This window comes from Dipodomys spectabilis, unplaced genomic scaffold (genome assembly GCF_019054845.1).
Source record: "Dipodomys spectabilis isolate Male_0828 unplaced genomic scaffold, ASM1905484v1 ptg000067l, whole genome shotgun sequence".
Classification (NCBI taxonomy): Eukaryota; Metazoa; Chordata; class Mammalia; order Rodentia; family Heteromyidae; genus Dipodomys; species Dipodomys spectabilis.
In genome coordinates this window covers 5129890-5151913 of record NW_024870744.1, presented here as the reverse complement: position 1 = coordinate 5151913, position 22024 = coordinate 5129890, and the positions used below count along the sequence as shown (strand labels likewise).

General features: G+C 58.1%; 2 protein-coding genes across 7 annotated transcripts in view; one reads left to right on the top strand and one right to left on the bottom strand.

Moving 5' to 3' along the window:
- The window catches only part of Setx (senataxin), a 70285-nt gene extending 62482 nt beyond the window's left edge, over window positions 1-7803 (top strand). For all 3 annotated transcript variants that reach the window (XM_042680965.1, XM_042680966.1, XM_042680964.1), the window contains exons 24-26: window positions 649-747; window positions 2216-2303; window positions 5042-7803. In XM_042680965.1, coding sequence (XP_042536899.1) covers window positions 649-747; window positions 2216-2303; window positions 5042-5779 — 925 coding nt within the window. In that variant the 3' untranslated portion in view covers window positions 5780-7803. The remainder of the gene's footprint in view (window positions 1-648; window positions 748-2215; window positions 2304-5041) is intronic.
- A 7698-nt stretch (window positions 7804-15501) lies between these two features.
- Ntng2 (netrin G2) overlaps window positions 15502-22024 on the bottom strand; it is a 49991-nt gene continuing 43468 nt past the window's right edge. For 2 of the 4 annotated variants that reach the window (XM_042681202.1, XM_042681201.1), the window contains exons 6-11: window positions 21811-21948; window positions 19367-19441; window positions 18488-18583; window positions 16759-16926; window positions 16129-16263; window positions 15565-15794 (exon numbers count right to left, since the gene is read on the bottom strand). In XM_042681202.1, the coding sequence (XP_042537136.1) occupies window positions 15565-15794; window positions 16129-16263; window positions 16759-16926; window positions 18488-18583; window positions 19367-19441; window positions 21811-21948 (842 nt within the window). Of the gene's footprint in view, window positions 15795-16128; window positions 16264-16758; window positions 16927-18487; window positions 18584-19366; window positions 19442-21810; window positions 21949-22024 lie in introns of all 4 variants that reach the window. The other 2 variants (XM_042681203.1, XM_042681204.1) reach the window with 2 other exon arrangements.

The following is a 22024-nucleotide window of genomic DNA, read 5'->3' as shown; positions in this document are numbered from 1 at the left end:
CCCACCCAGGAGAGGAAGGCTACCTTCAGCCAGTAAGCAAGAGTGCTTGTAAGTCATATATGCCTAAGTCAAGACTCATAGCTTAGGTGATCAGAACTGGCAGTTAACATTTGTCAGAAGCAGATAGCATGTGAGACAGGTGCTCAGCACAGTTAGTTACTTGGGAGATGGGAGTGAGAACCCCAGGATGCCCACGATGAAGCTGGGCTGCTGAGAATGTACACTGGTGAGTCACTGTAGAATACAGTTCAATGATCGCTCAAGAAATTAACAGAAATGCTGCATGGCTCAGCAGCTCCCCTCCTCAGTATATACCCAGAAGGATTTTTCAATGGTCGCATAAAAGCTAGCCAGTGTTTGCAGGAGCATTGGTAATAGACTGGTAATTGGTAATAAAGTGGAAAGGACCCCCAGTCCGTCAGCTGTGAGTGGAATCTTGTGGAATGTTGCGAGAGGACACGCAGCAGGGGAGCCTTTGGAATGTTGGGCTGGGGCATAGCGGCCAGTCACAGGATTGTTCCAGTTCTGTGAAGCTGCTGGATAAGGAGGTGTGTCGCCACGGGAGATGAATGGTTATCAGGGAAGGGGGTGGGCCACAGAGCCCACTGCCTTTTTCTCTTTCCAAGCTGTTTTCCCTTTTGTAAATAGCTCGGCGGAAGTGGACACTGTGGACGCTTTCCAGGGCCGTCAGAAGGACTGCATCATCGTCACCTGTGTCCGGGCCAGTGCCACACAAGGCTCCATTGGGTAGGTAGCCGTCTTGGGCTTCCCCCTTGCTTGCTTGTAACCAGTTAGATCCAGGCGCATCACTGCTAGGCAACACTTCCGCTGGCTTTAGAAAATTCCTTTTGCAAAATCTGAATATCTTGTAAGACATCTTTTTAGAGTTAAGAGTTGTGCAAAAAAGATACACTGTGAAGTCTGCTTTTCCTGTTAAGACTGTTACTGATTTTATGAGTGAAGTCAGTGACCTTTTAGAGGTATATTTTGCACCAGTCTGTAGCTCTCATGCAGTTTTCTGGTTTTTGGTTTTGCTTTGTCTAAGTTCGTTAACTAAGGATTACCTTGAGACTCCTGTGATTATTTACTCCTACAGAAGATTGTTAATTTGTTGAATTATTTTTATATGTGCCAGAACTGGAGCTTAATTAAACCCCAAGCCTTGCATTCTTGCTTTTGCTCAAAGCTGGAGCTCCACCACCTGAACCACAGCTCCACTTGCAGCTTTTTACTAGTTAGAGAGAAGAGTCTCATAGAACTGGGCACTGGTGGCTCACACCTGAAATCCTAGCTACTCAGGAGGCTGAGCTCTGAGGATCAAGGTTTAAAGCCAGCCTGGGCAGGAAAGTCTGAGACTTATTTCTAATTAATCACCAAAAGATATATTTAAATTTCAGATTTAGTAATTGAACTAACATTACTTAGGTGTGAAGGGGGTGTGTATGTGTGTGCGTGTGTGCACGCACACATTCATGCACGCACGCATGCATGTGAGTGAGCTGGTCTGAAGGCTTGAACTCAGGGCATGGACGCTGTCCCTGAGCTTTTTAGCTCAAGGCTAGTGCTTTATCGCTTTAGCCACAGCTTCACTTCAGCTTTTTGGTAGTTAATTGGAAATAAGAGTCTCAAGGACTTTCCTGCCTGGACTGGTTTTGAACCTCTATCCTTAAATCTCAGTTTCCAGAGTAGCTAGGATTATAGGCATGAACCACAGGAATTCAGCTTATTTTTAGGATATTTTTAAGACTTGTTAGGCCAGGTGTGGTGCTGCACCTATAATTCTAGCTCTGGGAAGTTGAGAAGGCTAAGAATTAAAAGGTGAAAGCCAACTATAGCAAGAACTCAACTCAGAAGGGAAGGGTGTGGCTTAAGTGGCTGAGTGCCTGTCTGGAAAGGATCGTGTCCTGAGTTTAGACTCTATACAAAATGTAGGGGAGGAAGTGAGGAGGGGGAGGGAGAAGTGGGAGGGGGGTTCACGCTGATAAATTTTCCAGTATCTCATTTGAGTTCAAATAGGACATTAAAAAGGAATCGCTTTTGACATAAAGCACCAAGGGTTTGGCTTGGTCACACTTTTGTGGCATTAGAAACCAGACACTGAGTTGTGCGGAAGTGGACAGGGTGGCAGGGAAGGTCATCATCCTGTGTCCTGTGTCCCCTTCCAAGTCCAGAAAACCCTTGCATAGGGGAAAATGACTCTCTTTCTGTTGCTTAGATTCCTGGCAAGTTTGCAGAGATTGAATGTCACCATCACCCGAGCCAAGTATAGTCTTTTCATCCTGGGGCACCTGAGGACCCTGATGGTAAGCGCATCCTCAGGCCACGGGCTCCAAACTTGCCTGTTATTACTGTTACCAGCTTGAGGTTTCATTTTTGTTTTTTGTCAAAAAGGAAGTGATCCTGGGCTTCAGAATAAAGCTCAGCCCCAAGGCATGTCCACCCTAGGTTGTGTAGAAGAATGGGCCTGTGCCGGGTGCCGGTGGCTCATGCCTAGCTACTTAGGAGGCTGAGATCTGAGGATCGTGGTTCAAAGTCAGCCCGAGCCGGAAAGTCCATGAGACTCTCATCTCCAATAAACCACTAGAAAACCGGAAGTGGCACTGTGGTTCTAGCGGTAGAGCACTCGCCTTGAGCTGAAGAGCTGAGGGACAGCGCCCAAGCCCAGAGTTCAAGCCTCACAACCGACAAAAAAAAAAAAAAAAAGTCTGTGTCACAGGAGTGTGAAGAAGGCTTAAAAAGCCACACATGCAAAGTGAGCCTCGCCCTCTGGGTGAGGGGCCCAGAGGCCATGGGCAGCAGCACGCACTGTTGTTTTCTGTGGGCCCGTGCCAGCGTGCTCACATCTGGGAGAGGCATGTGCTCTAGGCTTTAGTAGACACAGACCATGAGCTATGCGGGTCATGGCCCCCTAAGCACTAAGCACAGCACTTACTTCCAGTTTGCCTCATTAGGAGAAGGAATTGCCCGGGTTTTCAACAGTCTATGGGCATCTATTTTTTCCCTCCTGTTTCTGTTTGTGCCACCAGAGGGCGTTCAAATGCACCTTCTGTCTCACTGGATTCTCTCCAGGATCTCTCGTCTTGAACACAGCTGGAAAGCTGTGTGCTCCGTACTTTATGTTCCTGATTTTAAGGTTATATGAAAAATCTTTTATTGTAACTAAGTATTGGTAAAGCTTATGATTCTTTTTTTTTTTTTTTTTTTTTGGTCGGTCGTGGGGCTTGAACTCTGGGCCTGGGCGCTGTCCCTCAGCTCTTCAGCTCAAGGCGAGCACTCTACCACTTGAGCCACAGCGCCACTTCCGGTTTTGTGGTGGTTTATTGGAGATAGGAGTCTCATGGTCTCTCCTGCCCGGGCTGGCTTTGAACCGCGATCCTCAGGTCTCAGCCTCCTGAGTAGCTAGGATTACAGGCGTGAGCCACCAGCGCCCGGCAAGCTTATGATTCTTAAGTGTTAAAAATACTGATATTTTCAAATAAAATGATGGTCTGGGATGTATTCATTGGGTAAGGGTATATGTAAGGCCCTGGGTTTAATCCCAGCACTAAAGAAAAAAGAAAAAGACGATAAGGTAAAATAAAATGGATTAAAAATACAACTGTTAGAGCTTTGTGCTAGAGGCCTATCATATTTTTTTTTTCCTTTCGGCCGTGGGGCTTGAACTCTGGGCCTGCGTGCTGTCCCTCAGCTCGTCAGCTCAAGGCTAGCGCTGTACTACTTGAACCACAGCACCACTTCCAGTGTTGTTGTGGTTAATTGGAGATAAGAGTCTCACGGACTTTCCTGACCAGATTGGCTTTGAACTGTGATCCTCAGATCTCAGCCTCCTGAGTAGCTAGGATGACAGGCGTGAGTGAGCCACCCGTGCTTGGCTAGAGGTCTACCATATTTATAATCCTAGCTACTTAAGAGGCTGAGATCTGAAAACCAAACCACAGTTTGAAGCCTGTGAGACTCTTTTATCTCCAGTTAACCAACTTGAGGTGGGGCTCAAGTGGTAGAGCATTACTAGCCTTTAGTAAAAAAGTTAAGGGAGAGTGCCAAGTCTCTCAGTTCAAGGCCTTAGTACTGGCACAAAAAGAACTCTTTTTTGTAGTCTTAGGATTGGATTCAAGTTTCAGTGTCTTGGGCTCAGGAAAAAAGTCAAGACCTCTCCTGTGAGATTGCGCAGGCTGCCAGTCTCCGGAAGTCTCCTTAGTTGAGGTAGAGCCCAGCCCCCGTCAGCCTGGGACCTGGGACCCGCTCCCGCTCCCGCTCCCGCGGGGAGGGATGGTAGGCCGCACCGTCACCATGCCTCGTGCTGTGCCCACGTGACCTCCTTTAGCCTGGCCAGACCCTCGGGAGCATAGTGGGCATCCTTGCTAGTTCCCACCCCAAGGCACTGATACGCCAGTGTTCTTTCATTTAGATCTTGGTTTTAGTTTCACTTAAAGGACGGTTTCAGGCCCTTTTTGACAGACTTGTATTCACCTCAGTCTTGTTCATGCGTAAAAGTTGAAAATACAAACGAAAGGATAGGAAGGATATTCCCAAAGGTGTGGTTTGTCCCATGCGCTCGTGGTTGTGAAGCAGCAGTGGACTGCAGGAACGGGTCTCGGGTGTGCTCCTGGTTCTGGTGCTGCTCTGTCTCCTGCTCCTCTGGACAATAGACAGAGTGGGGCCGGATCTTGGGACCCTCCCCCGTCCCCGCCCCCTCCCCGGGGGGGCTTCAGCCGGGGAGCCTCTGAGAAGCCAGGCAGAGCTCCCAGCTGCTTTCTCCGAGAGTCAGGTACTGCAGTTGCCTTCTGCAGCCAGCTTCCTGCAGGGGAGCAGAGCGCTGTCCGTCCTCACGGCTGGCCCCTGCAGAAGAGGGTGGCACGAGAGCCAGAGCTCATTCCGAGTGCTTTCTAACAGTGTCCCGTCATCATTTGGTCTTGGGTGGCATGTCAGGAGTCCTGAGCAAGCCGCTGACGCCTGGCAGCACACGTGCTGTGTGTTCAGAGGCGGGAACTGGGACCCCACGTTCCCCCAGCAGCGAGTCATTGTTTCTCTCTCTTTTCAGGAAAATGAGCACTGGAATCAACTGATTCAGGATGCCCAGAAGCGAGGGGCCATAGTCAAGACCTACGACAAGAACTACAAGCACGATGCAGCGAAGATTATGAAGCTCAAGCCTGTGCTGCAGAGGGGCCTGAGCCACCCCCCCACCACGGCCCCAGAGGTGGCCAGGCCCCAGGGCGGCCTGCCCAGCAGCAAGCTGGACGGCGCACTCGCCACCACCTCTTTTGCTGCTTCTCTCTATCACACGCCCTCCAACTCCAAGGAAGCACCTGTCACCATCACCTCAAATGGCCCCGAAAGGTCTTGTCTTCAGGAGCGCCTGAGGGACCCACGACTCTTTAGAAGGTTGGAGCTTGATGCCAAGGGGGTGTTCCCCAGGGATCCACAGCCGTCTAGCCCCCAGCATTCTGGGGCAACCCCTCCCTTGGGAGAGCCAGGCTTTCCCATGAGTCACCAGGACCAGGGTGGCAGGGGGTCCACTACCAAAGCGGCTCCTGTGAGCAGTGCCAGGTCTCTCCCGCAGGCCAGGCCTCCGGCTCCCAGCCATGCCGGGCCTACCAGCGGAAGGAGGTGCAGGAACCCGGAGCCGGGGCTGAGCTACAGGCGGGAGACCAGGGCTTTTAGCAGGGGCGAGCAGGAGAGGTACAGCTCGGTGTCCTACTATCCAAAGAGGAACTCTTACTGGCCCAGAAGGGGGCCCGAGGAGGACAGTGGTGCCAAGAAGAGACGGCTTTTATAGTGAAGCCGAGCACTGGGCCGGCAGCCACAGCACAGCTGTAAGCATGCCAAGACCAGCTAGCAGAAACATCAGACGGTTTTCGGTTTTTGTGTTCTGTTTTATTTTGCTTTTTCCTTAAAGAGTTTGTGTGCTGCCGGAAAACAAGCGCGTCTCAACACCTGAGCCTTCAATCATCTTCACTACTTTTTCTCCATTTGGAAAGCCTTCAGAGGGCGTCTGTGTACACACGCCTTGGCGGTGAGACTCCATGTGGAACTCGGCTCTGGCGTGGGAAGAGAGGTCAGATGGAGCAAATGTTGTAAAGGTTGAGATGTATATTTGTATAGCAAATTAACAAATTGTTTTGAGAATGTAATCTGGTAGACCACTTTTCTTTTCCCCTGCTTAAAATGTTGTATAGCACATTAACAAAACCTTTGGAGAATTTGATCTGGTAGACCGCTTTTCTTTCCCCTTGCTTAAATCATTTTTCAACAGAATGAACTAAGAGAAGAAGAAAAAATGAGCAGAGGGCAGGCCGCAGGCCCTTTGAGCCGCGGTTCTGTGCTTTGGGAGTGAGCTGGCATTGGTGGGTGCTGGGACTGGAGGCGTAGTCACGTTAGGGTCATTCCGCTAACCGTGACGAGTTCACTTACCCTTTTAGTATGCTCTTCTTACAATAATAGATTCTAGATGGAAGCATCATTTCTGAATTGTTACTCAGATTGGGAGCTCTGTGTTGCCGAATGTGAGCTGGCCAGCCGACCAGGCTGCAGCTTTCCACGGTCCCCCTGCCCAGACAGTCTGGAACTATCCGTGCAAAATGAAATGCTCTTTGAAGTAAAGGAAGCAGTGGGGCTGGGGAAGAGCCGCCAGCTGTGCTGTGCCCTTCCGGAGCCATCTGGTTGATGGCGGGTTATGCTCAGGTCAGGGAGGGGCTGCCTGATCTGTCCATACCCCCAGTGTCCCAACATGTGACAGGGGTTTGCAGTGCGTGCTCTGCCCGCCCCGCAGGGCGCTGGGGGCAGGGACACATCTCCTGAAGAAGTTTCTGTGGCCTTTGCTTTTAAGCAAATACAGTTTTGACTTAGAAATTCTATTGAGGCAGAGTTGAGAAAACAATGACGGCCCAAGTGCCGGCGTTGCATTTCCTCCTGTGGGACAGCAGGGGGCGCACCTCTCCAGTGCTGCGCCCCTGGGCCTCAGTGCTGTCCGGTGTTTGGCCAGGCCGGGCAGGGGTCCCTGACGGGGGGCAAGAATCTCCCTGTTCCTCTGCAGTTTCCTCTTCTGGGATCTTAGGAGAAGAGTGTGGTTTAACAAAGACATGGGTTTTCAAAGGAGGCGTGACAAAAACAGGTGTGGACTCGGCCTCCTGCTCTGCTCTTAATGACACAGCCCTTAAGAAGTTGGGTTTTCCGAATGTGGGCTTCCGGCCCCACGCTGGAGGCCTGGGAGCCTCCGTGCCCAGTGGCACACCACGTACGCACCGCACCGCACCACACCACACCGCACACGCAGAGGTGAGCAGAGTTGCATCCTCCTCGTGGTTTTTTTTTTCTTTTCTGTTTCTTTTTTCCCCCAGTGAGCTCAGGGCCTTGGGCCTGCGAGGCAAGCACTGGGCCTGAGCCACACGCAGCCAGGCGCCACCGTCCTGAGAACAAGCCTGGGTCCCAGTCCAGCCTCAGCAGAACGTACTGGTGTTTCACATCATATTTAAAACTCCGTTCCAATGGGTAAAAAGCATTGCCAAAAGGTCGTGTCCCGAGGCTGTGGTGCGGGGAGGTTGCGGGGAGGTGGGTAGGAGGCCTTGCCATGGCTCTCGAAGGAGGCGCCCTGCTTCCGCCGACCCTGCCCGTTTGGAAGGAACGTGTTCGACTTGAAAAGCCCCTTCTGCTTCTTGGCGTATCATTTTCTCGGGATTTACTCTGCAGTTCATTTTGGTGTATGTTTTTGAGAATTATTTGGAGCAAATATGATAAGTATGTTAATAACATCCTGTAAATGAATTTTGTAACAAAGTTGTACTAAACTATTTTCCAAAACTAGTTGTGCCAATTTTTCTGTCGTGGCTTTCCTTCCTGTCCTACAGACTCACAGCTGGGTTTGAGCAAACAGCCCTCTTGCCTTTGAAGAATTAAAAGTAGAAACAAGAAGCCTGCGTGGGTTAGAAGTTCTGTGGCTGACTGAAGGCCCCGGAGTAACAGACACTCCTGCCTGGCCTCCGTCCACGCCATTGCTCGTGTGCCAGGATACGCCAGGCGCTGGCGGTGCAGGCAAGGCTGCGCCCACCGCCACGTTCCCCACGCCAGGGAGCGCGGGGCTTCCGGCCCACCATCTTGGGGTGTTGCGCATGTATCTGGCAGAAGTGGAGGCTCATTGTTAAGCTGAGGACGAGGAGGGAGGAGGAATGAGCCACTTAGCAGTGCCTGCCACTGCCACGTGCCTGGAGACCCCTCCACATTATCCCTCCAACCACTCCCTCCATCCCCTCCATCCCTCCATCCCCTCCATCCTCTCCATCCCTCCATCCCCTCCATCCCTCCCTCCTCTCCATCCCTCCATCCCCTCCATCCCTCCATCCCTCCATCCCTCTATCCCCTCCATCCTCTCCATCCCTCCATCCCCTCCATCCCTCCCTCCTCTCCATCCCTCCATCCCCTCCATCCCCTCCATCCCTCCATCCCTCTATCCCCTCCATCCTCTCCATCCCTCCATCCCCTCCATCCCTCCATCTTCTCCATCCCTTCCATCCCCTCCATCCCTCCATCCACTCTATCCCTCCATCCCTCCCTCCTCTCCATCCCTCCCTCCCCTCCATCCCTCCATCCCCTCCATCCTCTCCATCCCTCCATCCCTCCATCCCTCCATCCCCTCCATTCTCTCCATCCCTCCATCCCCTCCATCCTCTCCATCCCTCCCTCCCCTCCATCCCTCCATCCCCTCCATCCTCTCCATCCCTCCATCCCCTCCATCCTCCCCATCCCCTCCATCCCTCCATCTCCATCCTCCCCATCCCCTCCATCCTCTCCATCCCTCCATCCCCTCCATCCCTCCATCCCCTCCATTCTCTCCATCCCTCCATCCCCTCCATCCTCTCCATCCCTCCCTCCCCTCCATCCCTCCATCCCCTCCATCCTCTCCATCCCTCCATCCCCTCCATCCCTCCATCCTCCCCATCCCCTCCATCCCCTCCATCCCTCCATCTCCATCCTCCCCATCCCCTCCATCCTCTCCATCCCTCCATCCCCTCCATCCCTCCATCCTCCCCATCCCCTCCATCCCTCCATCTCCATCCTCCCCATCCCCTCCATCCCTCCATCCCCTCCATCCCTCCATCTCCATCTTCTCCATCCCCTCTATCCCTACCACCCCTCCATCCTGATCCCTCCATTCTTCCATCCTCTCCACGTTATCCCTCCAACCACTCCATCCCCTCCATTCCTCCATCCCTTCATCCCCTCCATCTCTCCATCCCCTCCATCCCCTCCATCCTCTCCATCCCTCCATCCCCTCCATCCCTCCATCCTCTCCATCCCTCCATCCCTCCATCCTCTCCATCCCTCCATCTTCTCCATCCTCTCCATCCCTCCATCCCCTCCATCCCTCCATCCCTCTCTCCTCTCCATCCCTCCATCCCCATACATCCCTTCCTCTCCTCCATCCCTTCCTCTCTCCCTCTGTGGAGTTGCTCATTGTGGTTACTGGAGCCACAACCAAGTGAGCACAGTTCCCTGCAATTGTCCCTCCTCCTGGGTCTCACCACTCACTAGGAATAAATAATTCAGGGAGGAAGCTAAAATTTACCTTCAGCTTAAATAGAATTTAATATTGTGTGACACACAGGCAGTTTGTGCACCCCAGGGTTCCACCGTAACTCATGGAAGACGTGAGCTCTTGTTGCGGGTCCTGCGATGTGCACAGACGTCTGCCATGGCAGTGGGGTGAACAGTGCCATTAGACAGGGCCTCTGGACCCACGGGGGGAAGTATGCCCTTGTGGGGTGCCCTAAACACTGATGGACACAACTATGGTGTCGGCAGCCCTGCTGTGGATGGGGCTGCCACACTGACGACACTGGGAAGCTGGTGTCCAGAGGGTTTGCCCTCGCCCAGGGTGCCATGGAGCCACTGGCATTGCAGCTTGGCCCTGTGGGCAGCAGGAAGCAGAGCAGCCCTGGATGCCCACAGGGGCCCACGAAAAACCCATGCCATCTACTTCTGTCCAGAAGGGAGCTGCCCAGGTGAATGAGAGCACATGGGCCCAGGGGGGGAGGGGCTGTGGGGGGGGTGGGTAAGGAAGTGCCCGGTGGACAAGGTCCTGTGGGACTCAGTGGCTGCAAGGTCTCAAAAGGGTGAATATCCCCGCTGGGGGTGCTGGCCTCTGTGGAGACACTCATCTCCCGAGTCAGCAGCCTTCTACCCTTGGCGATCCAGCCATCCTTGCTCTCCCAACCTTTGAGAACAGTGCAGATTGTCCTGGCACCCTTGTGCATGGCAGTCACCATGGTGACTGAGGCCTGTGGGCCCTGTCTGCATTCCCATCTGTGTGTCCAGCCCCTCCAGCCTCCCTCTCCCTTACCTGAAGGGAGGGATGCTGCCCCACTGGGCAGTGCTGGGGGCGGGGCGGGGCGGGGCGGGGGGGGGGGGCAGAGCTGGGGGCGGGGCGGGGCGGGGGCGCAGAGCTGGGGGTGGGGGCGGGGCGGGGGGCAGAGCCCTGGCAGTGGATGCTTACTGATGCTGACTCCACACCTGGCCCTGTTCTCAACTCTAGAAGTACTCACTGGCTTGCTCCTTGGGATGGGCCTGGGATTTCCAATTTGCAGCATCCCATTTCAGAGCTAAGCGTCTGAGTCACCTGCTGGAGGTCACCCAGCAGCTAGGGAGTGCAGACAGCTCCACACACACACAGCCCCTGCCCTTGGCTGCTACTACTGTGCCCTTTGCAGACGTCCTTCAACCGATGCAGCCCTGTAGGTATCGAGTCCCATGCTCCAGCCCAGCCTAGCTGTCCTTGCTGCATCCCGAGGGTCATTCGCTTATTTAGCCAAGGACTGAGGATGCTACCTGGTCATCTGCAGGCTTCCAGCCTTAGGCTGCCCTTATAGGGCACAGTCTCCTGGGCCACCAGCAGCACAGCCTTGGGGGCTGGGAGGTCTGTGTGGAGCTGACCAGGCTGGGTGGGAGGAGGGCAGAATCAGTGAAGGTCTGCATTTTTTTTTTTTTTTTTGTCGGTCATGGGGCTTGAACTCTGGGCTTGGGCGCTGTCCCCAGCTCTTCAACTCAAGGCGAGTGCTCTGCCACTTGAGCCACAGCGCCACTTCCAGTTTTCGAGTGGTTTATTGGAGATAAGAGTCTCATGGACTTTCCTGGCCGCGCTGGCTTTGAACCAAGATCCTCAGATCTCAGCCTCCTTAGTAGCTAGGATTACAGGCGTGAGCCACTGGCATCCGGCTCCTGGGAGACTCAACTCCAATGAACCACCAAAAAGCTGGAAGTAAAGCTGTGGACCAAGTGGTAGTTGGAATGCCAGCCTTGAGTAAAAAAGCTAAAATGACATGGGCTGGGCATGTGGCCTAGAGGTAGAGTGCTTGCCTAGCATTCATGAAGCCCGGGGTTTGAGTCCTCAGTATCATATACACAGAAAAAGCCGAAAGTGGCTCTGTGGCTCAAGTGGTAGAGTGTTAGCCTTGAGCTTAAGAGTACAGGGACAGCGTCTAGGCCCAGAGTTCAAGAAGCCCCAGCACAGAGAGTTAAGGCCATCATCCTGGGATATAAAGCCAAGTCCTGTCTCAGAAATAAATGACCATTCGTTTGCTTTTCTGTCTTTTTTAACTTCCCTACAAGTTGTGATGTGTGTGCTACAAAGGAGAAAGAGGGAAGAGATGTTTCTCTACCTCAGCCCCTTTACCTCTCCCTGCCGGGATGAACTGGGGTGGGCTGGAGTTCCTTGAGGGCAGCAGGATGGGAACCTCCTTCCCCCCTGGCCTCCCAGGCCTGCTGGAGAAGCTGCGCTGCTCCCCAGGGGGCCCACAAATGTCTGGTGACTGTGAGGCATGACAGGAGGGCTGCTGACACAGCAGTCGTTTGTTGTTTGTCTGGAGGACTGAAGGCACAGCGGGGCAGGGTGGGGCCAGGCCCCCAGGAGGGCTGGAGGGGGGGAGGCAGGGAGGGGGGAGGGGGGAGCCATGCCCTGGCTGTAGCCAAGCTATTGGGATGAAGCCTGGCTCCCCTAGGGCTCCTTGCAGAAGGGAGGGGAGGGAGGTGGAGGGGCAGAGCCGGGCTGCCTGATGGATGCCTGAGCTCTTCATAGCTGAACTCTGGGCCTGGGCGCTGTCCCTCAGCTCTTCAGCTTTTCAGCTCAAGGCGAGCGCTCTGCTATTGAGCCAAGCACCACTTCCAGCTTTCTGGTGGTTTATTGGAGCTAAGAGTCTCACGGCCTTTCCTCCTGGGCTGGCTTTGAACCTCAATCTTCAGATCTCAGCCTCCCTGAGCAGCTAGGATGACAGGCGTGAGCCACCTGCGTCCGGCTCAGCCCAGCATTTTTGGCTGGTTATTTCAGAAGCAGCATTTCGTCCATTTTTCCGCCCAGGCTAGCTTTGGGAGCCACGATCCTCCCGGTCTCAGCCTCCTGAGCAGCCAGGATTATAAGCAGGAGCCACCAGGCGCTGGTTCCTAACCCGCGCCCCCTCCTAATCTCCGCTCCTTATAAGCAGTCATTCATTCAAACTCGGGGCAGTTCTGACCTGAGTGGCCTGGGAGAGGCTCTGGTGTCTCATTCCCACACCCGAGCCTCAGTGCAGACCCTCCAACTCTCCACTGAGAATTTCCCGGAACCCAAGGCCAAGGGTGCCAGGGCGGGGCTGAGGTCAGCTGACTCGGTCCTGGCTCCTGACCTGGAGCCTTGTCTCTCTCTGGGGCTGTGTGGCACCAGATGGGGGAACCTGAGCTCTGGGCCTGGGGGCTGCAGCACGCGCCAAGCTGGCTGTGACCTTGCTTGCTCCTCCCCATGTCTGGAAGATAATGGGTTTTCCACAGGGCCATGGGCAACTCTCTGCCCCTCCCGTGGCAGTCAGGCCCAAGGGCCTCTCCAGGGACCTAGCTACCACTCTGATTCAAGCGTGCTCACCACCCCCCCTGTCCCCCCTTCCCTGTTCCCAGGGGCGCTGACCCAGCAAGACCTGCCGGGAGAGGTCAGGGAGGACGGAACAGGCACTCACTGGGGCCCCTCCTCCCAGGGCATCTGAAGGATGCCAGGCCATGTGAAGGAGGGGAGTTAATGGTGTTAGGCACCTCAACTGCGACTCTGTTGCCCCAAAACTGTAACAGTGCTTGGCCAAACCCCTTGCTTCAAGATGGGCTCCAAGGCCCTCAGCCCAGGGGTCCAGCCCTTCCCTGTCCCCAGTCTCCTGCCCCCTATGCCTGTCCCCAATCCAACAGGTTTTTCCTTAGGGTCATCTTCCAGAAATCCTCCTGTCGACGTCTCGGTGGGACTTCTGGGAGCAGATCAGGGTCTCGGCTGTGTCTGCGGCCCCGCGCCCCTCTGGGTGCCGCTGGCCGGCCTGGCCTCCCCCTGGGCCTCGGTGGCTGTGGGTCCTGCTCTGGAGAGTGCAGTGACTCGGTGGGGGAGGATGGCCGGAGGGGAGGGAGGGGAGGGAGGAGGCCCCTCCAGGCTTGGTGGCACTGGGGCGCTACCTGCCGAGCTAGGAGGGACTGGTGAGTTGGTGCAGCCAGGCCTCAGTGTTTGTGGTTTAGAGTTTTCACGTGTTCGGTGCAGGCGCAGCCCCCGGGCTGGCATCTGCGGGGCCAGCGATCCCCGCACCAGCGCTGGCCGCCTGGCCTCACCATCCTCAAAGGCACGAGCTCATATATATATTTGGGGGTGTCAGGTGGCTCCCCCCACCCCCGCAGACTGGACATGGGAGCCAGGAGTGGGAGGGAAGAGCCAGGGCACAATCTGAGGCTGGGAGGTGGGGGGGGGGGCTTTCAGAACTTTCTGGAAGCTCCATCTATGACCCCAAGTTGATTTTTGTGGGCAAGTGTTGTGTCAGTGACCACACAATCCCATCCACAAGGATCCCCAGAGATGTGCTTGACGTTTACTGGGTACTTGGGGTGGGTTCCCTTGGTAGTGAGGCCTAAACCAGGGAGCTGGGGGGACAGAAGGGATGGCCTGGGGCTGAGCCCCACAGCCTGGCTGGCGCTGGGGATGGAGCTGAGCCAGGCCGGTAGGGGGCAGCATTTGCTTTCAGCCCTGGACGGAGCTCCTGCGGCCTGGCCTCAGAGCTGTAATCTCTTATTTCCCTCTCCGCTTTGCTTGGGAGAGTGATGGAAAGATCCAGTCTGAGTATCCCGGCCTTGGAAAGAGCGGGAGCAGCGGGTGAATTAGGAACTGCGAGGGGCCATGGGGCAGCCCACGGGACCACAGGAGGGGAAGCTGGGCCTTCTTGAGAAGCAGGTGGGAGGGTGATCCACCCCCCTCCAGGCCAGAGGCCTGAGCAGGCATCAGGGGCCTGTAAGGCACTCATGCGGCAAAGTGTCTGACAATGAACCCCTATCTTTGTTTCCTTTGTACCAGTCCTGGGGCTTGAACTCGGCGCCTGGGCATTGACCCTGAGCTTTTTCACTCAAAGCTGGTGCTCTACCACTTGAGCCACAGCTCCACATCTGGCTTTGTGGTGGTTCATTGGAGATAAGAGTCTCATGGATTTGTCTGCCCGGGCTGGCTTTGAACTGTAACCCTGAAATCGCTAGGGTTGCAGGCCTGAGCCACCAGCCAACCCTCAAGCTGCGGCCTCTCCGGGTCGTAGGAGAGGGCAGCGGGGCGGGGCCCCGGGCGGCGGCCGGGGCGGCGGCTGGCAGGCCCGGGCCGCGGGGGTGACACCGGTTTGGACGGTCAGGGGACAGACAGCAAAGCAGGGCGTGCGATTCAGCCGCTGAGAATTCTCCAGATCAGTTCCTTCTGGCTTCGGAAGCAAACGTCAGGACACTGGATTTGCTTTTATTGGGGGTGGGGGTAGGACTTCACCCCACAGTTTGAGGGGTACCTACCGCGAACAGGAGCGGCCGGGGGCGCGAACCCCAGCAGGGACGCGAGCTCCGCCTACCCTCGTCTGGGCGGCTCTGGGACTTGAACTCGGGGCCCAGGACCGCGGGGCAGCCCTGCACCGGGCGCCCGCTCCCCCGCGCGGCGCGGGAGGCCGGGTGGCGGCGGCTGCTTTCTGGGTTCTTCGTGGAGCCCCAACCCACCCCGCACCCCCCGACACGGAAAGGAAGCAGAGGCGGGAGAGGCAGCAGTGAGCACGGTTTACTGGGCCCCTCCTCCTCCCGGGCCCGCGGGGACCGCGCCCCGCGTCCCCCGCACCCGGGCCGGGCCGGGCCGGGCCAAAACAGTTCTCTACAAAACCCGCCTGGCCGTCCCGGCGCCGACCCCGCTCCCGGCCCGGACGGGGCGCCCGGCCCCGCTCCCCCGACGGGGCGCCCGACCCCGCTCCCGGCCCGGACGGGGCGCCCGGCCCCGCACCCCCGACGGGCGCCCGACCCCGCACCCCCGACGGGCGCCCGCGGGCGGCGAAGGACGAATCCAGACTAGAAAAGAATGGGGCCGGCGGCGGGGGCCGCGCCCCTCCCGGTCCCGGCTCGCCCCGCGGAGAACGAGAGGGACGAGAGGAGGGCGGAGGAGGAGAGCGGGCGCCGGGGACCGGCCAGGGAACGCCGGGCTCCGGGTCGCGGCGGCGCGGGGCCGCCGGTAGCACCTGGGAGCAGCGGGGCCGCCCCTGCCGCCGTCGGGCCCGGGCCCGGCCGCGGGGCTCAGCAGCCCGGGCGCGCGGCCAGCCCCAGCAGCAGCAGGCAGCCGAGCAGCGTGGCGGGGCTCGGCGCGGCCCCGGGCGCGCGGCCGCAGTCCGGGCCGCCGTCGGCGAGGTCGCAGCGGGGCTGCTCGCAGCGCGCGCCGGCGAAGCCGCGCGGACAGGCGCAGCGCTGGTTCTGCAGGCAGGTGCCGCCGTTCTGGCACAGCAGCTGGTCGTCGTCGCACACGTTGGCTGCGGGGCGGAGGGGGGCGGTTGGAGGCCGGGGCCCGGACGGCGACGGCGGCCGCGCGACCCCCGGGCCTCCGGCTCCGCTCCCGCCCCGCGGAGCACCGTCCACCCTCCGCCCGCGGGGCTCAGCGGATCTCGGCTGCCTCCTCCCCGGCCAGCCCGAGGCCCCGCCCCCGCGGCGCCAGGCCCCTCCGCGCGCCCCGCCCTCCAGGCCCCGCCCCGCGCCCGAGGCCCCGCCCTCCAGGCCCCGCCCCGCGCCCGAGGCCCCGCCCTCCAGGCCCCGCCCCGCATCCGAGGCCCCGCCCTCCAGGCCCCGCCCCGCGCCCGCGTCACTCACGGTAGCAGCCTTGCCGCCAGTAGTGCGTGGGCAGGCAGTCGTCGCACTTGGGCCCCGCCGCTCCCTCGCGGCACTCGCAGAAGCCGGTCTCGTTGCACCGGTCGTGCACGGAGCCGATCTGGTTGCAGTTGCACTCTGGGGACACGCGGGCCGGCGAGGCGGTCAGCGGGGCCCCGGCCAGCGCGGTGCGGCGGGCGGGCCTGGGTCTTTCCTGCGCTGGGGGCGCCCCTCCTCGAGCAGCCCCCCCAGCCCACAGTGCCCGGGCGGCTGGGCGGCCGGGTGGAGGGCGAGGGGCGCCCACTCGGGCCCAGGGCCGGCGGCGCCCGGCCTCGGCAGCCGAGGGAGTCACCGCAGGCCTGGGAGCTGACCCGGCCCAGGCCGGGCGGGCTGCCGCCACGCCGTGCGGGTGCGGCCGGGCGGGCGCGGGGCCGGACCACTGGCCCGGAGATGGGCCACACTCGGAGTGTGAGGCCCTGGAGGGCAGCTTCGGCCACAAACAAGGGCAAAAGCCCTGTCCCCTCATCCAGCTCCGGGTTTTGCCGCGGGAGCCCAGAGAGGGGCACACAGCACACAGCGAAGCAAGCCCGCACTCCCGCCCGCCCTCCCCAGGGCCCGGCCGGCCGCACTCACCGATGCACACGTTCTCGTCGTCCAGCTCCGCCGAGCCGTTGCGGTAGTAGCCCAGACGGCAGTGCTGGCAGTGCTGGCCACGCGTGTTGTGCTTGCAGCTCACGCAGGTCACCACGTTCAGGAAATCAATGTAGCTGCAGCGGTTGGAGTGGCCGTAACACTCGCAGTCTGGTCCAGCCAGCCGGGAAGAGAAACACCGGGGCTCAGCGAGCATTGTGGGAAACGGAGGCAGGGGGAGAGGAAGGCCCTCCCACGCCTTGGACACTGGGGAACCACGGAGCCCATGGCCAGAATGATTAGGTGGGTCATGCAAGGAGACTGGGGTCATGCTGCTAGACTGTGCCCTCAGACAGTGCACACACACACACGGCGGGGCTCCGTGGATGGAGAAGGCATGCATGCGTGTTGGGAATGATGGGGGGCCAGGAGCTTCCTCCCGTGCTGCTTTGGAAGTGTTGGAGGAAGGAAATGGCCGTCCTGTCCTTGCAGGCCCCTTTTTCTTTCCTTCCTTCTTTTAGTTCTGAATCCTGGCTCCGAATGTGCTAGGCGAGATCTCTACCGCTCACTTAGGTCCCCAGTCCCAGGTTCTGGGGTTTCAACTTCAAGCCTCGTGCTCCTACTTCGCTTCTTCACTCCAGGCTGGTGCCCTACCACTTGAGCCAAACTTCCACTTCTGGCCTTTTTTGTTTGTTTTGCTGGTTAATTGAAGATAAGATTTGTTTGCTTGGTTGGCAATCCTCATAGCTCGGCCTCCTGAGTAGCTAGGATTGGAGATGTGAGCCACCAGCACCCAGCTCTTCCAGTCCTTTGTGCTTTCATTCTCTCTTGAGACAAGATCTCCTTGCCTTCTGCCCAGGCGTGCTCGACCGTGCCCTTCTGAGCCTTCTACGCCTCTGCTTGCCACCAGGGTGCCAGGTTTTGCAGACTCTGACACTTGATGTTCCCCAGCCCTGGGCCTGCTCGTGGCTGCCACAGCCCCATGGCAGGAAGAGCCCCTTCTGCCACGCTGCCCTCCTGCGTGCCGCCCTATACCTCATCCTTGGGCAAACCCTCCCAGAGGCTCTGCAGGTCCCATGACCACTTGGGGCAAGGATCCCGGGGCTTATGAAGCACCACAGTGAGGGGGTCACTTTTGGGGTTCCTCCTGAGGGACTCAGTCTCCCATACCACTGAGCAGGAAGGCCAGGAAAAAGGGATGCTGGCCTGCACAAGCCCACGCCACCTTGCATCTGCCCTCAGGAGACCCCCACCTCCCTCTCCCAGGAGGTGGGTGCTGAGCACACCTCAGGGGTCGGGGTCCTGAGACCCTGGAGACATTTCCATGGGCTGTGGCTGGGCCTCCTGGACCTGGCCCTCACCTCAGCCCTCCAGACGCAGGGAGGAGGCGAGACGTCCACTAAGAGTCGCAAAGGGCATCGGTGACTGAGTGTCCCAGATTCTGGGCCAACCAAGAGGAGCCCTGGGCTGCACCTCCCAGGGGAGCTGGGACAGGCTATTTCTGGCAGCCACACTGCCTGCCACCCGGCCCAAGTTGCCTTCTGACTCATACCTGCTCCCAGCTCCCTTGGGGCCGGAAGGCCAGAGAGAAGGGAGGCTCGGTTTCACCTTGACCCAGCTACTCCACGAGGGTTTCCCAAACTGGCACCGGCCTCTGTCCTGCATGGGTCTTTTCCAGTGAAAGTGAGGGGCCATGTTGGGAGAACCCCCCCCCACCCGGGGCCTTCCTTACCTTGGAATTCTTCAATGGGCATCACTTCAGGAGATTTGGGCTTGAGCTGGAAAAGTCTGGAGCCCTGGGCAGGGGCCACAGTAACAGTGCCCACAGCTTGGAGAGATGAGAAACAGACTTTTCAATCCCATAGCTCAGCTAAAAACTGCCTGGACCAAGGGGAAAAGCTGGAGAAAACGTCTCCTGCATGCCCTGGGCCAGCTGGGGCCCGTCTGCTCAGCGCTGAGGCTGGGTGGCCGCTGCAGAGCCAGAACACAGCCCTGCGGTGGGAGCCGCACCCTCGCCAGCCCTGCCTCCTCCTCACACAGTATGACACCTGCTGGGGCTCAGATGTTTTGGGCTGATTGAAAACGCTTAAGGTGCCCCCGGCTTCAAATCCAGACCCTAAACCTGGCACTAGAGACTTGCTTCTCCCTTGCTGTCTGAAGCCATCTTCCTCCTCTCTCTGCTCCGGCTGAGTCCTTGACTGTCCAGGATTGTGCCTCTTGGGTGTCAGGCTGAGCCTTCACTTCCCAGCGGGTGGAAGTGGGGTGTCTGGACCCTCACAGCTGCAGCACGGCCATGCTTGGGCCCTTCCCTCACTGTGCCACACTGGCCAGTAGAGGGCGCTCCAAGCCTTGCTCACGGCTCAGAGCTGGGGCTGGGGAGGAACTTGAGGTGCGGGAACTTGAGGTGTGGGATGGCGTTGGGCAGGGACAGCCTCCCTTCCTGGAAAACCAGTGGCCTGTCTGTTCCCTGTACCCATCTCACTCCAATCCTCCCTGCCCTCACTTCATTCTTGCGGTTCCCCTCCCGCCCGGGGTCCCGGCCTCTGTCCACCTGTGGCCTCCACTGCAGCGTTCTGGGGCCTCAGGTCTGTGCTAGGTCCTGTCCCCATACCTTCTGCCCGGGAGGACACCAGGGGCCAGCGGGGGCTCTCCCCAAAGGGGGCAGCCAGGGATGGCTTGGTCCACTCTTGGGAGGAAGAAGAGAAGAAGCCAAGTCATGTGAGGGGTGACGCCCCCAAACCCCATCAACCCCGTATGAGCAGCAGCACTATGGAAAGAGAAAGCCATCTACACTGGCCAAGAGATCTGGGTCTCGGCCCATTACAGAGGCAGCATCTACGCTACTGCAGGCGTGGAGGACACAGGTGCTGAAAGGCAGGCCAGAGGGGGCGGGGCTGTGGGCTTCCCACAGCCCTTTCTTGAGTCTGATGGCTGGGACCTCTTCCCACCGGGGCCGAAGGGCAGAGCTGGACCTGCGTCTGGGCTCAGACCTCCCTGTGCTGAGTTGCTGAGCGATGCTACAGGTGGTCAACATAGCAGATGTGTCAGAAGGCCACCTGTCCAGCCCATCTGGGAACCAGAGGTCCCCCTGACCACCGCCTTCCCTTTGATGCCTGGTTTGAGCTCATTCTCATCCGGGACACCAGTGGCAGCCAGCCAGTCCCTCCGAGACACTGCCTTACATTTGTTTTTCTTCAGATTGACTGAGCATAACAAGCACAGGGCTGCTGGGGACGGTGGCTCATGTCTGTCAGCTACTCAGGAGGCTGAGATCTGAGGATCACAATTTGAAGCCTGCCAGGGCAGAAAAGTCTGTGAGGCTCTTATCTCCAATGAACCACCAAAAAGCTGGAAGTGGAGCTGTAGCTTAAGTGGTAGTGTTAGCTTTGAGTGTCAAAAAGTCAGGGACAGTGCCTAGATCCTGAATTTGAGCCTCAAGACTGCATTTTAAAAGAAGAGGAAGAAGGAGAAGAGGAAGAAGAGGAAGAGGGAGGAGGAGGAGGAGGAGGGGCGGGGCTGGCAAAGGCAGGCTTTGTGCTGTGTTGAGATTCAAAGGACAGAGCTGGAGGGCCTGGGAGAGGGCTGAGTGCTCCCACTTCTCAAAGGGATTACCCAGAGAGTTGATGGGGAAAGAAAAAAGAAAATCTCCCAGCTAAAAAGTGCTGGAGTCTTCTCAGCAGGGAGTCAGGAGCCTTTGGACTTCAGATTGACATTAATGTGGTGTTCAGTGGGGAGAGGAGGCGGCAGGGCCTAATTGGCAAGGGTTTAATTAGCGCTGGGGTAGGAGCAGCCCTGAGGGCATCTTGCTTTGCAGCCTGGCTGACCCCACCGCAGTGCGCATGTCTCCCCCCCCCCCCAGCTGCTGCCTGCCAGACAGCTTGACATTGGCAGGGAGGAGAAACATCTGGACCAGGAGATCAGGGCCCTGATGGACTCTGGCCAAAGAGGCCAAAGCACCTGTTGGAAGGGGCCTGGTTGTGGGGGGATTCAGGACTGTTCTGACCGTATCAGGCCCTGTCCGCCCCTCTGGGGCTTCTGTGAGCCTGACGTAAAGGTGGGTTGGGGCACTAAGTGGCGGCTGGAGTGACACAGCCCTGTTCCAGCCCTGTCCACGCGTCCCCATCAACCTGGGACCGTGGGCTGCTGCTTCTCTTTCTTTCCTCTATTTTTTTTTCCTCCCCAAAACATAGCTTTGTGGAGGTATAATCCGCACACTATATAAATCCAGCCACTTCTGCCCGGGCCTCAGCGCCCTTCCTGTGGGGAAAGGAAATTTAACCTGCGTCTCACAGAGCTGAGTGTGAGGCTCTGACAGCACTTAGGCAGAGCCGGCTCCCACCACCGGCGCCATCATCATGAAGAATGCACTTCTAGCCCAGCGCGGTGGCTCACCCCTGTAATCCCAGCTCCTCAGAGGCTAGGGTCTGAGGATCATAGTTTGAAGCCAGCCGGGGCAGGAAAGTCTGTGAAACTTATCTCCAATTAACCACCCAAAAAGCCAGAATAGGAGCCTGTGGTTCAAATGGTGGAGCACTAGCCTTGAGCACACAAGCTCAGAGACAGCGCCCAGGTCCTGAGTTCAAGCCCAAGAACCAGCACCAAAAAACAAAAAAACCAAAACACAAAAATAAAGGGGCTTCAGCAGCTACACAGGAGTTGGGGGCCCCTTTGACTGGAGGCTCTTGTAGCTAAGCGTCAGTGAGGAGCTGCTCACGGGCTGGGGCCGAGGCTGCTTGGATGAACCACGGAGGCAGGTGCACGTGGGGAGACAGGGCCCTGTCTTCAGTGGAGTGAGGGTGGCCTTGCTGTCACAGTAAGCACCCCCCTGGGGCGGAGGGCCATGGGGACGTCTTGAACTGTCGATGCTGACTGGATCTTCTGGCTGGGGCTGGGTGGCAGGTTGGCCGGGGAGGTCAGGAGGCCCCCTCTGCCTGGGATTTTGTGCCTCTAGGGTTCTAGCATTTTCTACTCTAAGAAGCAAGCACCTAGGGTCCCCAGGCCTGAGGAAGGCCTGGACTCCAGCTAGAGGCAGCCAAGAGAGGCTCCGGTACCCACCTGTGGGCTGGGGGCTGAGGGGGACTGGGGGGGCCGGGGAAGTGGACGTGGGAGGGGTGGGAGAGGTGGAGCGCCTGCCCGGGGCCTCAGTGACCGCGGGGGCTTGGGGCGCAGGCTCCTTCTGGGCCTTGCCGATGCCTGGCAAGAGAAAAGCAAGAGTGATGGAGGAAGCTCTGAGACTGACCAGCTTCACAAGCCAGGGCCCTGCCGGCCC